A 17,317-nucleotide genomic window follows, 5' to 3' on the forward strand; every position below is an offset into this window, starting at 1 on the left:
AGCAAATCTTATAAGTACGTCATATCTTTGCAAAACGATGACTTTGCACAGCTTTTCCATTTAGCGTGACAAATGTGTTTAATATATTTTATATGGTTATTTTTTGTTATTGGAGCATATTTGATATATAGAATATATAGGATAGTCGATTAACTTCTCCGTGTATCAAGTTTTTCGTGACCAATTGATATAAGTTCATTTTAATGGATGTTTATGATTTTTTGATTAGCAATTAGTGTAGGGGATTGTTGAACGAATTGATTAGCATTTAATACGTTTTTATTTTTCGTGACCAATTGATATAAATTCGTTTTAATGGATGTTTATGATTTTTTGATTAGCAATTAGTGTAGGGGATTGTTGAACGGATTGATTAGCATTTAATATGTCTTTAATTGCATTAACGAAGTTATATGAAGGAACATTTTTAGAGTTTGAATCAACTGGTGTGATCAAGTGTGAAAATAGAGTTTGAACGGGTGAGATTAGAGTAGCAATTAGTACTTGTTTAGGAGGGAAAAATGCTAGGCATTAGGGCAAAATAGGGTGAATTAGGGTTAGGAGGGAAAAATGCTAGGCATTAGGGCAAAATAGGTTGAATTAGGGCAAACATGGTAGCCAAGCAAGTCTAGCTTTTATTTTTCGTAACCAATTGATATAAGTTCGTTTTAATGGATGTTTATGATTTTTTTTGATTAGCAATTAGTGTAGGGGATTGTTGAACGAATTGATTAGCATTTAATACGTTTTTATTTTTTGTGACCAATTGATATAAGTTCGTTTTAATGGATGTTTATGATTTTTTTGATTAGCAATTAGTGTAGGGGATTGTTGAACGAATTGATTAGCATTTAATACGTCTTTAATTGGATTAACGAAGTTATATGAGGAAACATTTTTAGAGTTTGAATCAATGGGTGTGATCAAATGTGAAAATAGAGTTTGAACGGGTGAGATTAGAGTAGCAATTAGTACTTGTTTAGGAGGGGAAAATGCTAGGCATTAGGGCAAAATAGGGTGAATTAGGGCAAACATTGTAGCCAAACAACTCTAGCTTTTATAATAAAGGATGTCCCTACCAACTGAGCTAAATAGAGTATTATGTATAGATTTTTTTTTGAAAGAATATGGTACACTATATAAGTTGAGAATAAATAATAGATTAAGAAAAAAAAATCCAATATTTTAAAAAAAAAAAAAAAAAAAAGAGCTCATGGTATGGGTTGATTAATCCCTTTTTATGTCCGTAAAATATCTTGAAACAAAGATATTCCTACCAAATCCTTTTATAGAAAATTTCTTAAAAGATGTTATTAATTGTTATTGCAAAAAAAAAATCCAATATTTAATTTAGCATCTAATTTTTTTTGTTGAGCAAATAATTCAACTTAAGGTATGAATTTATTAAAAAAAACATTTAAGGTTTGGATTGATTAATCTCTTTTTATGTCAGCAAAATATTTTTAAAAAAAATAAAAGGTGTCATTCCGACCAGATCTTTTTGGAGATATTTCATTAAAAAAAATGCTAATAATTGTCTAGTGAAATAAATTCACGGCGTTTCGCATACGTTGCTTGGATTGATGATAAAATTCAAATGATATTCACGTCAGTGAGTGTATGTATAAATGAACGTGAGGACTGAAAAACAACAGATAGGGTATTGGTTGATGAAAAAATGGTGAGTTCAATTTACAAACATATATTACCAAGAAAGAGAGTACGTAACAATGATCCAATTCCAGCCAAAACAAAGAAGAAGAAGAAGAAGAAAACTTCTGCTAGTGCTGCCAAAAAGAAAATGAAAACTACTACCGAATACGAATACCCAAGTTTCAAACCAAAATATCCAAGAATGAGAGTAAGCAATATTTGGTTAACAACTACCGTTTGTTTCGATTGCGATACAAATACTACTTCTCTTTGGAGGAGTGATCCTACGGGTTCCAAGGTAATTAGTTCATCTCTTTATCTACTATCAACTTTAACTTTTGGTTCATGCAAATGTGTCATTTATTAATAATTTGAATATCTAGTTATTAGATATATAGTTAACAAGAAATATGTTGGTGCAGTGGTTGTGTAACGCATGTGGACTCCGACGAAGAAGGGAAGAGGAAAAAGCCGATAAGGGTCTTGATACTCAAAAGGAAAAGGGAAATGGCGAAAGCTCATCATCTGAGGATGTGAAGAAGTTTTAATGGTCTCCTAGATTTATCTTATGGTTTTATTCGCTCTTAATTTGTGGGGAAATATGGATTCTCTTTATAGTGAGGGGTTCATACATTTTGTCATTCTGTTTTATGCTTTTACTTTTAAATCAAAAATAAGTTGTGACTATTTTGTTTGTTTTAGTGAGTTGTGAAATCAAGCAGATGTACATGCAGTACAACCAATAACATTACACCTGCATCTATTATGCTGAATTAAATAAAAGTTTTTTGCGAGCTTTCATATATCTTTTCTTTCATATAATTATTGATTGAAAACTAGTGATATTCTACGCTTCGGGAATAAAAGGAAATCTAGCGGTAAACATTTAGCAAAATTAAATTCCATTATTGTAGCGTAATAATTTAAATGATGCAACTGAGTTTAAGGTTTCATTCCGTCAAAAAATAGGGTTTCATTTTCTTTTACAAAAGAATCGAGGGCCTGTTTGATTACAATGATAGGGTGACAAAACATGATATACATATCCTACTTAAATCTCGTGTTTGATTTATCAAGGATAAAATAAAATAAATCTCATGTTTTCGTGTTTGCTGTTCGGTTTTTGGCTTTGCACAAGTGCCTAGTAAGTGGTCAATTTGAGAGAAATACAATTTACTCCTTGTTCCAAAGTCTCACACTACTTTCTACTACAAACTATATCAACTTCTATAGTATCCAACTATATTCTAAACTAACATTAATTACTACTTCAACGACTAACCGTGACATCATAGCTATACTCGATCGTACATTATTGAACGTAGAAAATATATCCACCTATTTCCAACCAAACTATCCTACAATGAGAGAAAGACACAAATGTTACTACAATTTATTTCCTTAGTATCACAACAATTTAACAAGATAGCTAAGCTCTCAATGTCTTGGGTGCCCTCTTCTTTGATTACAACCCTCCCTAATTGTGTTAGAGATATTGTATTATCGCATTTGAGATTAATGATGATCTGGAATAGGACTCCGCGATGCATGCACGCACCTTAGCACGTGATGTGCATGACAAAGTAGATTGACTTATGGAACGCGCATAGAAAGCCATTGGTGATCTCCATCAGCTTAAAAGCTATGCAGGAATATATTTGGTTTCTTAAAGTTGCTAGGCAATACTGTTGCTGATACCGATTCAATTTATAACTGTATGTTATCATGAATGCCAACAATTTATACTAAATTTAAAGCAGTTTCATGATTTTATCAGTATAGTCCTTGGAGAAATTAACATGTCTGTGATCAGAAACAAATTGTGCTCGTATAATATAGACCGTAACACAATTATTCAAAATTCTAAAAACAAGAGTTACAACGAAAATATAACATTGTTATCTAAAAACAAATAATGATACATAGCATTGTTATCTTCATTGCCTGACCCTAAAATTTCCTTCTTAAAAAGTGAGATATTTGGAAGTTGAACCAATTCCTCTCCTTTTCATTGCTGTGATATTTTTGACCTCAAAACTATTAAGAAAATCTTTCTTTGACTTCATTATGTTGCTGCTCTTCACTGACAAGTTGCATCCAGATCCATTATCTCCACAAAATCTTCTTTTACTCGGTGGAAGTTTGGTGCATGTTTTTGTTTTCCTGCTTTGTTTTCTTGCATCTTCTTCCTTGTAGCGTTGCGCGAGTCGATCAACTGCTTCATTCTCAGCCTTAGCCATTTTTTTTACCTTAGCCTCATAAAGCTGCAACCAAGTGAATGAAACTCTTTTTTCTTTCATCTTCATAACTACTTCATTAGTGCAATTTTCACCAAACTGCTTTTCAAAGAACTTTTTCCACAATTTATCTGTTAAAGGGCTCAAATCCATCCCTTGAGTGGACTTCTCAATATGCATCAACTGGTCAAGTGTGCAGTGAGGCAAGATTCTCTCAAGCATATGATGATCAACATGACTAACATCTCCAAGGTATTTTACATTATCAATAGCGTTCTCAAAACAAAGATCAACCAAAGGTGTTTGAACCTTTCTCTTCATCATAACAGGATTCCTTTGAAACAAAAGCAGTGATGATGATGGCTTCTTTCTTGCAGATATTTCATCCCTTCTCATCATAATAAGGAACAGTAAATAGTAGATACTAACTTTGCAAATATTTTCTCCTTCTCGCTGGAACAAACCTAATGGAGGCTTTTATTCTATATATAGTGTAAAATATGTTTTATTTTCAAAGAAACAAGATTCGATTTATTTTTAAAACAAATCTTTCTTCAATATATTTTTGAAACAAATCCAGAACCAATATATTTTTGGAAAGAAAAAAAAATCTCTTTTGGGTTGGCTTTTTCTCTTTCCAAAAATGCCCACAATTTTCAACTCAAATAGCACATGTAACAAACAGATAAGAATAAATTTAAGGCTTAATATCAGTTTTAGCCCCCTAACTTTTCCAAAGTTGCGATTTTGGCCCCTAAGAAAAAAAAACTACAAAACCGCCCCTTAAGTTTTGCACATGTGGCAGTTTTGGCCCCCAAGGCCAATTTTGACTTGGTCTACGCTGACGTGGCACCCTAAGTGAGGTGCCACGTGTTATTTTTTTATTTAAAATTGACCTTGGGGGCCAAAACTGCTACAATTGCAAAACTTAGGGGACGGTTTTGTAGTTTTTTTTTCTTAGGGGGGCCAAAATCGCAACTTCGTGAAAGTTAAGAAGCGAAAACTGCTATTAAGCCTAAATTTAAATATTAAAAAAATGTAACAAATACGATATGAATATATATGTCTACGTTTTGTCCTTTATCATTTAAAAAGTATAACAAACTAGATGACTATATTTATACTTACTTTTTCATTATCCCGGTTTTACCTTTAAACTACTTTTTCTATAATAAAGATTGTTGATGGTGTCATTAAAAAAACAACAAACATTTATATTTTTATTTTTAATCAAAATCAAAATTTTATTTAAAAAAAAACTCCGTTCATAATTTTAAAACGTTAGTGCAATAAAAAGATCGGAAAGACAGGCACTCACGTGCCCGTCTTTTCGCTAGTAACTATATAAATTTCTCTTTTAAAAAAAATAAAGAATAGATTAAGCAAAAAAAAAACCAACATTTAATACGGTTGTTCAACTTAAGGTATGAATTTATTAAAAAAAATAACTTAAGGTATATTGATCAATCTCTTTTTATGTCAGAAAAATATCATGAAAAGAAATAAAAAAAAATTGGCATTTCGACCAAATCATTTGGAGATATTTTCTTGAAAAATGTCAATAATTGTAATTGCAAAAACAAGTAAATATTTAATGCGAGGTTTTTTTTTTTTTTTTTTTTTTGGTTTCTTAATACGAGGTTTCAAATTAAGGTATGTATTTAATAATAGAAAAAAGCGGAAGGTATAGATTGATTAATCTCTTTTTTTTGTCAGCAAAATATCTTGAAGAAGAATAATGGCATTCCGACCATATCTTTTTGGAGATATTTTCTTTAAAAAATGTTAATACTGTAATTGTCTAGTGAAATAATTATCTAGATTGATGATGATAATAATTAAAATAATTTAGGCAGGAAACCCTAACAGTTGATTTTTTATTTTTTTTTTGTAAGATTCATGTGCGTGAGTGTATATTATATTATATATAAATAAACGTGAGAACTGAAAAACAATAGATAGGGTATTATTGTTTCCTTTCAAAAACGAGATAGGGTATTGTTGATAAAAAAAAGTGAGATCAAGTGAGAGTGCTTGCTAGGTATACAAGGATGAGAATGAAGAAAACAACTGCTACCACCACATATCCAAAGGCTAGAGCATTTAACACCATTCCAGCTGCTACAACTACTAGAGTTTGTTCAGATTGTCAAACAACCCAGACTCCCCTTTGGAGGAATGGACCTATGGGTCCTAAGGTAATTAGTTAGTCTCTCTACTCCCCAACTTATGAGAAAATCTTGTGTGGTCCTGGTCCACACAAGTGGTCTTTGATCACACAAAGAGAAAAAAGAGAAGAGAGAGAAGAGAGAAGAGAGAGAAAATGAAGAAGAGAGAAGAGAAGAGAGAGAGAAGGAAAAAACTTGTGTGTGTGACCAAAACCAAAATTCTTGGTCCTGGTCCACACAAGTGTTTCTCATTTCACTATTGTTTCATTTACTTTCATGGTACACTTTAGGTTTTAATGTCATGATCAATTTAAATTCAACAATTTCATTTCAATTCTTTCAAGTGTTATTTCAACTTATGTATTGATAAATAATTTGAATATTTTTTTTTGAAGGAAAATAATTTGAATATATATCTAGGTTTTAATGTCATGATCAACTTAAATTCAACAATTTCATTTCGATTCGTGCATTATAAAAAAGTTTTAAATATTTATGGTTTATATATAAGATTTTTTTATCGAAGAAAATAAAAAATTCTCACACAAACACACACTTGTCTTCAATAAATTTCGTTTATAAAAAAGATATAGTAAAAAGTTGAACAAGTGATAAAATAACATGACATTCATCATGAATGTTAGAAACATCAAAACCTTACAAATCAATTATATTTTTTCTGCCTCTATTTTACCTCTGTATTTGCACTCTTGTCGAGCTATATGTTGGTAGCCATATTTTGGATCAATAAATATTTATTACTTTTAATATTATCTTAAGGGTTAAATTGGTTTAATACTTCAATAGATCACACTATAGACTCATGCAAGTGTTATTTCATACTTATACATTGATACATAATTTGAATATCTAGTTATGTATATAGTTAACATGAAACATGTTGGTGCAGTCGTTGTGCAACGCATGTGGCCTAAAACAGAGAAGGAAAGTTGCAAAAGCTGCTAAAGGTTTGGACACTAAAAAAGAAAAGGGCAACGATGAAAGCTCATCATCTGAGGATGTGAAGAAGCTTTAATGTTCTCATGGATTTATCTTATGGTTTTATTTTTTTACTTTTATATCAAAAATATTCGTGACTATTTTGTTTGTAATCAGTGGCGGAGCCAGACAAAAATGTTTGGGGTGGCCGTCATCCGGCCATCAAAATAAACTAAAATATAATATATAAATCATTCAAAATAAACCAAAAACCGATCATTCAAAATTTAAACTACATACCTAAAGACGCCCTTTACGCTTTCACGCCCTTTACGCTTTCTGAGTGACATGAAATCATCAATAATCAAATAGCATGCCCACCTGTTAACAGCAAGAATCAAACCAACAATAAGATTACAATCAACATTCCTTGAATTATAACAAAATAGGAACAGAACATCGTTGGTCAACTTCAACAATAATTTATCTTGGCTAATCTATGACCTATTATTAACTACACTCTTTAGAGAACATCAACCAAGAGTGGCGCTAGAATTTCACGTTAAGAAAATTGGTGCATCACTTATGAATCAAACCATAAGTATAGTATGAATCAAACCATAAGTCATAGTAAATTATATTAGAAGGACATACATGGCCAAACATGAAGCACACAGCCTTTACATACAATAAGGCAAAATCAGATTCTAACAGACATTATACAAACCTTCAACAAAAGCATTGTAAAGCCTGCCTTTCTCCTCCAGCATCCTACTTATGGACATGATCTTCTCATTATACTTATACTGCATTTTGTTGAGGTTTTCATTTGTAATGTCAACCAGTTATTAAACCAAAAATATGTAAAGTTATGACTTACAACCAGTTATTAAACCAAAAAACACCAAATACAAATAAATATATGAATAATAACAAGTATGATGTGACCATGAGATTTGAACCAGAAAAGGAATTAAACATGTTTTAGATTCATACCCACAATTCCAAAATCTATTTTAACAGAATCTGGAAGGAAAAAATTAACAATTCTTCACAAATTTGAACAAATTAAACCCTTTTCTAGAAGAAAAAAAATGAATTCAAAATTAGAGACAAATTAAGATTTGAGACACTCAGCAAAAGAAATACAATACAGGGAATTGAAAAAGGAGGAAGAATACACACCAATTACACAAACAGGTGGGGATTAGAAGACAAAGATTGATGTGATTGTGAACCAATAAAGCAATAAAGATTAAGAACAATAAAGCAATTATAATTATCATATTTTATCATGAGATTAAGAACCAATTATAACCAATTATAATTTTCCCAATAAAACCCATTTCAGTACACAATCCGAACAGTACACACAACACAACAGATTTGTAATCATACATACTAGATGAAAGAGAAGAGAAGAGAAAGCATACAGATTTGGTGTGGACGCTGTGGTGGTTGCCTGGTGGTGGTGGATCAGATTTGTAAGCTTGGTTGGGAGAGAAGAGAAAGCGCGTTCTCTTTCCACTTCTGATGAAAGAGGAAATTGATGCCTAAGTGTGAAATTGTGCAGGAAAATAATAATTATACTGAAGGGTAAAATCGTAATTTCATAGAAACAATGGGGTGGCGGTGGCAACCCCTTGCCCCCCCCCAGTTCCGCCACTGTTTGTAATTGTATGAAATCAAGCAGATGTACATGCAGTACAACTAATTGCATTACACCTACATCTATTATGCTGAATAAAAAAGAAATTTTGTGTGAGCTTTCATATATCTTTTTTTTGTTATCAGCTTTCATATATGCCCTTGTAGCATAATAACGTAAATGTTGTAATTGAATTTTTGTTTTCTTGAAGAAGCCAAAGTAGTCAACCATATGTAAATGAATTTAAATGTTTCAATTTTTTAGAAAGAATTTTAGGGTTGATAGTCGGTTTCTATCATGCGACGTTAAGAAATTTAATCGGATGGCTCAATAAGTTGAACATTGAGCCACGACAACGCTTTAATATCCTCCACCACGTCCTTCAGATCTACTAACCTATTTTCCCATTAAGGAACCATTTTGTTAAAATATTATACCCATTTCTACACTTTAAGAATCCAATCACTCAACTACTAACAATAGATGCAGGTGTAATGCAATTAGTTGTACTGCAGTCAATTTGGATGCTAACTTGTTAATGCGAGTGATTTTAAAGTGTGTGTTTGGATCTAAATTATTCTCATTAACTGCAGTCAATGAAATGCTTACAACTATCTAAATTATTCTCATAGTTTCTATATTTTTCTTAAGGATAGTTTAGAGATCCTATCACTCTACTAACAATGGCATCGAAGCTAGGATCGTGCATCAGACATAAAATTAATCCACCTATTTCCAAACCAAACTCTCCACCATATCCTACATCATTTTTTTTTTCTAGTACATGGCTAATACTACTCAACCATCATCTATGACTATCCCCACTTTTAGTGCTAAAAACAATGATTTTTGGAGCTTTAAACCAAGACATTAATTTGCTCTCAAGAATATTTGTGGGACATTGTAGACAAGGATTTAATATTCACACGACTTCAACTCTTAATTCAGCTAAAGAAAAAGAGTCGAAGGAAAATAAACGAAAAGATTAAAAGGAATTATTCTTTTTGGAACAAGCAATATCAACCAATATCTTTCCAAGAATAATGGTAGTTACAAGTGCTAAAGATGTGCGGGGTTAGAGGAGGGGTTTCAAGGATATGACAAGGTAAGTCCCATAAGACGTAATAAAAGATTTTGAGACCGTAATAAAAGAATTGGTAGGTCAAATGAGATACTCTAGAGTTGAAATTCTCGAAAATAAAGTGTTGCGACTTGAAAATTTTGGAATGATTCTCAAAATGGCAGTTGTCATTGCTATTTATAGACGCTAGGTAAGTGTAAATTTGCCACGCAAAATTGATGCTTGTTTAGTAAATTGTGTTTTCGTAAGGGTTAAGTCTTTTCCAGCAAAGAAGATTGTCTTTCAATGTCACCTTAATAAACTAAGGCTTTGTTTGGGAGTTTGGAGGGGAAGGGAGGGGAGGGCTTTGGGGGGTTGGAAATATATAGAAAAATGGACAAAAAATTCACATTTTTTGAAAGAACAGTTTTTTAGAGAATGATAAACTAATACTTATGATTAATATACTTTTAATTTTAAGAATATAATAACAACATAGATTGGATTTGAAAAATTCATATAAACCCTCCATAACCTCCCAAAACCCTCCCCCGATACAATTTTTGAGTTCCCCCAAATGAGGGGGATTTTTTATTATGAGTAAAAAATTAACCTCCAAAGCTCTCTCCTCCCAATGTCTTCTATTTCTTCCACTTGATCCTTCCTTTTTTTCTAAACCCTCCCCTCCCCTCCCCTCCAAACTCCCAAACAAAGCCTAAGTGAATTTAACGCTCGCTTAGCAAATTTTCCCTATTTTTCCTTCCATCTTTCTTTTCTTATTTCGCTTACCGCCTTGTTGGCTTGCCTAGCGAGATGCAAGGATAGTGCTAGCTAGTTGTGTACTTCTACTGGTTTTGTTCTTTGTTTATTCCATCCAAAATCTTGGTTTCTAATTTCCCTAGTGGTCGTTATATTCACTCAACTAATTCATCTCCTGCTCCTCGGGTTAGATCTTTGCTCGATTGACCTTTGTCGCTTTCTTCTTGACATTTTATCTTTCATTTACCTAAGAAAGCAAGAACGTAAAAGTCACCATTCTCCTATCTTAAACCTAATTACTAAATATATACAACAATGGGGAAAATCAAGTGGTTTCTATCCATTTAAGTTGATAAGTGCTTAAGAAAGCACTCCATCCATCTGTTTCTAAATATAAGCAAAATTGACTTTCTAGGTTTATTCATTTAATGATGTATGTGGTTCATAATATGTACCACATACATCGTTAAGTGAATGAATCTAAAAAGTCAATTTTGCTTATATTTAAAAACGGAGGGAGTACAAAATATGTAAATTTAGCAAGTATCATTCTCATTTTGTAATGGATTGGAAAACCCTAACTTCGTTAACATTAATGTATTATTCATTTGCCATTTAAAAAAAAAATTCAACCATTGAGTTAACTTCTAATTAACAACTAATGGATTGTATTTTATTTCCCATCCACTTTTCTTAAATAATGAGTTTGACTTCCAATTAGGTGTGCGTCTTTGAATCTACTACCTAGCTGTGACTATAAACTTTTCCCATAGCACTTTTCATAACCTCCAACTTCCCCAAATTGCTTTAGTGTCTGTTTGGTTACCCGGTGAAAGTCATCAAACGCGCTTCCAACATCATAAAACGTGATTTAGACATGTTTGGCTCTCCACCCAAACTCTACCGCTGCCGTGCTTTTCATCTCCAGAATCAATTCCTCCTGAAGCTGCTCTTCTTAGCTTTTTGAAATCAATTCTCCTACCGTGAAAATACATAACATCCATTTGTCACATTTGCCCTTGAATCCCATCCCTTCCTTTCACAAACATTTTTATATTTGAAAAATACCTTCACCAATCTGAGAAATTAGTTACTCTATGTTTATGCTGATTGAAGCCTGTATATTTTTTGTTGCTGTGATTTTTTTTTTTGTATGTTGCAGAAATCCAAGGTTGAAGAAGACGAAAGCTGTTGGGGAAAGTTTTTTTTTTCTTGACTTTCTCTATACAGGCCCCTCATAAAGCCTTTCTTACTAACCATGGCCCTGCCTGAGCCCATTAATTTTTATGTTTTATAAAATAATAATATGAATTTTTTTTGAAGGAATGATAATATGAATTTTAGTTACCAATCGTTTCTTTTTAATTTAGTAAAAAAATATGTTTTTTTTAATGATCCATATACAATTGTATTAAATTTAATATTGCAACATAGAATGAAATGATTAAAAATGGGAATTAAATTTGTAGCAAAAAAATAAATAAATTCTAGTTTAAAATCCACATAAGAAAACCCATTTTGGTCATTTACACATCCAAAAGCAATTTCAACACAAAATATCCAAACAAGATTTTTCATACAAATCACTTCTATTGTAAAGGTATCCAAACATAAATCACTTTACATTCAACTCACTTTTAATTAAAATTAATTCTGTAAAATCAATTCAACCAAAATCAATTTTCTTCACCTCCAACTTCCCCAAATTGCTTTAAAGTTTGTTGTTGGATGGTATCAACTATCAAAAACTCTGATCTATTGATCGTAAAGAGTTTATGAGTGAGTGAAGATTGGTAAGAAAGTAAGGGTGAGAAGAATCTCCTCTTGGAAAAGTTACTATTTCTGGTCCACCAAAATGAGAACTCGTCTAACGGCTTAGAGTTTATGGGTATGAGCAAAAAGTTGGCTATTGTTATAGCAAAAAACTATGTCCATCGTTGATGAATTAAGAAAATCAAAATACATCAAGGTGAATTATATTATGCCAATGGAAAATTTGCTTGGAGCATTGCAACTTAGAATGTCAAATTACAAACATAATGATAGAAGGTTCTTTAAAGGAGAAATTTGAAGTGTTGAGATCATAGCTTAAACTATTATGCTATTTTTCTGCTGGTTGTAATGTTTATAAGTTTTGTCATAGTATTTTTTTTTTGGCGGCTGGGGTTTGAACTCTGGACCTCGCATATATTATGCATTGTCCCTACCAACTAACTAAGCTTACGGGGACAATTTTGTCATAGTATTTTATAATTATCAAGGCATATAGTAATTTGTCTAATATATTTCTATTTTTCATGAGTTTTTGGTTAATCCACCTTTTCATACAATTCTTTCAGGGTTATAAAAGTAAATGGCCTCTCTAAATTTACCAACACTAGACCATCGACCCGTGCTCCGCACGGGTCCTACCGACTAAAATATGTACGAATAAGTTATATCATAATAATAAAAAAAATATGAAATATTCACATGATAAAAATGTATTACATTAATCATATCATCTTGACATCAATATAGTTTGAAAACCGTACATTTTACATTGTTATCATACATTACGAAATACTATAAAAACGACATTTGAAGTGACATTGGTATTTTCACATTCATCATTGGTTATCATCAACTCATCTTTCTTTTTTTTACGTATTCAACCCATCTCTTAAAGTAACTCTTGTTAATAGTCATTACAAATAAAACAAACAAAAATTGACTCCTTTGAAACTTGATCCAAGCCTTACACCAATTCCATATTAAGTTTGTGCTTGTGTGGCAAGAGTTTATAATTTCCCCTCATTAAATCCTACCATGACATTCTCTAGCTTATATGTTCCTCCTTCTTCAACCATTCCTTGAATTGTTGGCACCAGGAACTTAGAACAGTGGCATGGATTCGTCCTCGCTAAACAAAAAATAACATGTCATCAAATATAAACAATAATATATGTTATCATAGTGGCAACTTGAAAAAAAGGATCATTTATTTACACAATCGATTTATATAATATACCTTCTCATCAACCAATATCATGTTCATGAAGATAATATCGTCTGGATTTTCCTTATCACGGATCAGCCATATATGTGCCACACGGACAATCAACTTCAAATCCTTCCTTCCACCTGTCACAGCTGCAATGGGGGTGAAAATGTTTGCCATATTAGCAAGTGCAAGAAAGAGTGATATTTGCTTAAATTTGCTTAAAGTCGAGAATGGATGTATTAGCACAACTAATTGGTATTTAAATAGTTAATTGGCAATTCTCTTCGTTAGTTTCAAATGTGAATGATCATAGTCTTACATTGGCAATAATTACTAATCAAAAGTCTTTAATTGCCATTAACGACGTTTTCAAGCCATTAACCACGTTCTTAATTGTCATTAACACTACGTCATAATTACTATTCAAAATCGAATCAACCTTGATACGTGTTAATTTTTGAAATAAGTACGTGATTGATAAGTGCTCAAAAGTAATATATTTCATGTGGAAAAAGAGGCATTTTTAGTGACTTGTTATGCAAGTTATCTACGGAAAAGCAATCAATTGTTATAATTATACCATTTATGCTTTATATGCCTAATTCTACCCAATTTATGCAGGAAATGACAAGCAAGGACCAAAACTCAAGTGTGTGAACCAAGCAAATCTCGCTTACGCGAGGTCATCTCGCTTAAGCGTGATTCCTCCAGGGAGAAACTCAACATTCGCTTACAACTCGCTTCCAGGTCGCTTGTGCACTTTTAGAATCTCGCTTACGCGAGATCATCTCGCTTACGCGAGATTTCTCCAGGGATCAGATGAGCATCTCGCTTTCCATCTCGCTTCCATGTCGCTCAAGCAGGATTCTAAGGCGGTTTAAGTTTCAAGCAACCTCGCTTACGCGAGGTATAACTCGCTTACGCGAGATGCAACTTCATCAAGGAGCAGGGCTACGTGGCAAGACTTCATTGGCCATTGTTGGATATTTAGGCTTCTCGCTTGAGCGAGATGTATCTCGCTTAAGCGAGATTACACGTTTTCAGCCCCTTTAAATACAAGTTTTCCCTCTCTCTAGCTCTATTCACTATTCCATTGAAAACATTTTACACATTTCTAGAGAGAGGTTAGAGCTATTTCAAAGAGAGAAACACAAAGCAAGAGATTAAGGAGTAGATTCAACCCTAGATTCATTGAGACATCAAGGATCTTGGCATGGAATCTTCATCTTTCCTTCATTCCTTGCATTAGTTTACATGTCTATATGTAACTATCACCTTCTATGTAGTATTGAGGTAACTATCAAGCTATTATGTAATCTTTTGATCTTTTAATACATAAGGTTCTAGCTTAATGATTCAATATTGTTGTTATTCTTGCTTTTAATGCTTTCAAAGAGATTCAAGATGATTTGGACACAAACTCTTGAATCTAGAACTAGAATAACAATCTATCTTATGTTATATCACTCTTGACAAGCTTGTAAACTTTTGATAATTACTTTTAATCAAGATTTTAATGCTTTCGGATACTTAATCAGGCTGGACACGGTCGATTAAGTTATCCGATCGACTTTGTTATCGTTTAAGGAATTTGGACACGAATGTTTAAACGTTAACTTGGAAATAACGATGTCGCTTTGGACACGAAGGATATTGTAGAAATGATTGTAATAATATTGGTTATAAAGCTAGAGTCTGTTAATCGATCGAGAGATTGCTGCTGTTATGCTTGCTCGTTATCTTATACCGCAAGCGAAATAGTTCGATCCCCTCTCGTTTTTACTTTAGTGTAATCTATGGATATAGTGTTACAAACAAACAAATTATATCCAAACCCTTAATATGAACGATTGTGTAAATGCTTATGATTAACGTAACTCCCTGTGGAAACGATCCTATATATACTCACGTGTACATAGTTATATGACATGTAGGAAAAAATCTTACATCAAAATGGCGCCGTTGCCGGGGAGTAACGGAAATTTTTATCATAAGTATTGAAACAATTTTGTCATGTTAAGTCAATTTTGCACAAAATTCTTTCATGCATATACTTATACACATATATCATTCATTATTTTTTATGCTAACCACCTGGTATAGTCTTGGTGAACTTTGTTTATGCGAGGTACCGTTGATAAAGAAGACCTACAATTTGATCCTGAAATTGAGAAAACTGCTAGGTTACTTAGAAAGCAAGCAAAGGAAGCTAGGAGATTAGCCAGGCTGGCTCAGCCGGAATCTTTACTTTATATTCCTTCTCCGTCAGGTTCGGTGCATACTATATCACTATCTTCACATTCTTCTGCACATTCATCTCCGAGGAGTGAACCAGAAGTAGAAATGGCTAATGAAAATGAGAATGCTCTACCTATGTGGGTTAGTCCGAGGAGGCTAGCCAATCTGGGCAATCGTAATGCCAAATCTATTGAACTGAAGTCTGGGTTGATAAACTTGATAACTCATAACCAGTTTACCGGTATGGATCATGAGGATCCATATAGATGATAAGTGTTTAAAAGTGGTATATTTCGCATAGGAGTTTAGGCATTTTAGTGACTTGTTTTGCAAGATTCTCTATGGAAAACTCCAAATATTGTGTTAATATGTCATTTATGCTTTTGAGCCTTAGTCTACCCTTTTTGTGCAGGAAATTACAAGCAAGGAGCAAGAAATGTCAAAGTTCAAAGAATCTACGCCATTAGCGTGTCCTACGCTATTGGCGTGATGAAGAAATGCCCAAGGCCAGAAGGATACGCCATTAGCGCACCTGGGGCGTGGATCTGGTGCACTCATGAAGAACTACGCTATTGGCGTAATACACGCTATTAGCGTAATTAGTCCAGAGAGCTACGCTAATGGCGTGGCTGGAGCGTAGCAGCAGGGCAAGGCCAACGTGGCAGTCTCCTATTGGCCAGATTATAGGCCGCCTTACCACGCTATTAGCGTGAGTTGCGCTATTAGCGCAGGTGCAAAAACACAGGCCATTTAAATAGCATTTTTACCTCTCTTTTAGGTATTCACTATTCCATTGAAAACATTTTACACATTTCTAGAGAGAGGTTAGAGCTATTTCATAGAGAGAAACACAAAGCAAGTGATTAAGGAGTAGATTCAACCCTAGATTCATTGAGACATCAAGGATCTTGGCATGGAATCTTCATCTTTCCTTCATTCCTTGCATTAGTTTACATGTCTATATGTAACTATCACCTTCTTTGTAGTATTGAGGTAACTATCAAGCTATTATGTAATCTTTTGATCTTTTAATATATAAGGTTCTAGCTTAATGATTCAATATTGTTGTTATTCTTTCTTTTAATGCTTTCAAAGAGATTCAAGATGATTTGGACACGAACTCTTGAATCTAGAACTAGAATAACAATCTATCTTATGTTATATCACTCTTGACAAGTTTGTAAACCTTTGATAATTACTTTTAATCAAGATTTTAATGCTTTCGGATACTTAATCAGGCTGGACACGGTCGATTAAGTTATCCGATCGACTTTGTTATCGTTTAAGGAATTTGGACACGAATGTTTAAACGATAACTTGGAAATAACGATGTCGCTTTGGACACGAAGGATGTTGTAGAAATGATTGTAATAATATTGGTTATAAAGCTAGAGTCTGTTAATCGATCGAGAGATTGCTGCTGTTATGCTTGCTCGTTATCTTATACCGCAAGCGAAATAGTTCGATCCCCTCTCGTTTTTACTTTAGTGTCAAACATGGATATAGTGTTACACACAAACAAATTATATCCAAACCCTTAATGTGAACGATTGTGTAAATGCTTATGATTAAACGTAACTCCCTGTGGAAACGATCCTATATATACTCACGTGTACATAGTTATATGACGTG

At 32.9% G+C, this 17,317-nt stretch overlaps 1 protein-coding gene and 1 long non-coding RNA gene across 2 annotated transcripts; both read right to left on the reverse strand.

Moving 5' to 3' along the window:
• Positions 1-3,459: 3,459 nt before the first annotated feature.
• Positions 3,460-4,382, reverse strand: LOC146952246 (uncharacterized). The gene has a single exon (XM_085700341.1). The coding sequence runs from the start codon at positions 4,287-4,289 to the stop codon at positions 3,618-3,620; it is 672 nt and encodes a 223-aa protein (XP_085556467.1). The 5' UTR covers positions 4,290-4,382; the 3' UTR covers positions 3,460-3,617.
• Positions 4,383-7,225: 2,843 nt separating this feature from the next.
• On the reverse strand, positions 7,226-8,552 carry LOC146952247 (uncharacterized). The gene is made up of 3 exons (XR_015005546.1): positions 8,431-8,552; positions 7,725-7,803; positions 7,226-7,378 (listed from the first exon to the last, which is right to left on the reverse strand). It is a non-coding gene; the product is annotated as an uncharacterized LOC146952247 (long non-coding RNA).
• Positions 8,553-17,317: the final 8,765 nt, after the last annotated feature.

This window comes from Medicago sativa, chromosome 1 (assembly GCF_051527215.1).
Source record: "Medicago sativa cultivar Bolivia chromosome 1, Bolivia_mono, whole genome shotgun sequence".
NCBI lineage: Eukaryota > Viridiplantae > Streptophyta > Magnoliopsida > Fabales > Fabaceae > Medicago > Medicago sativa.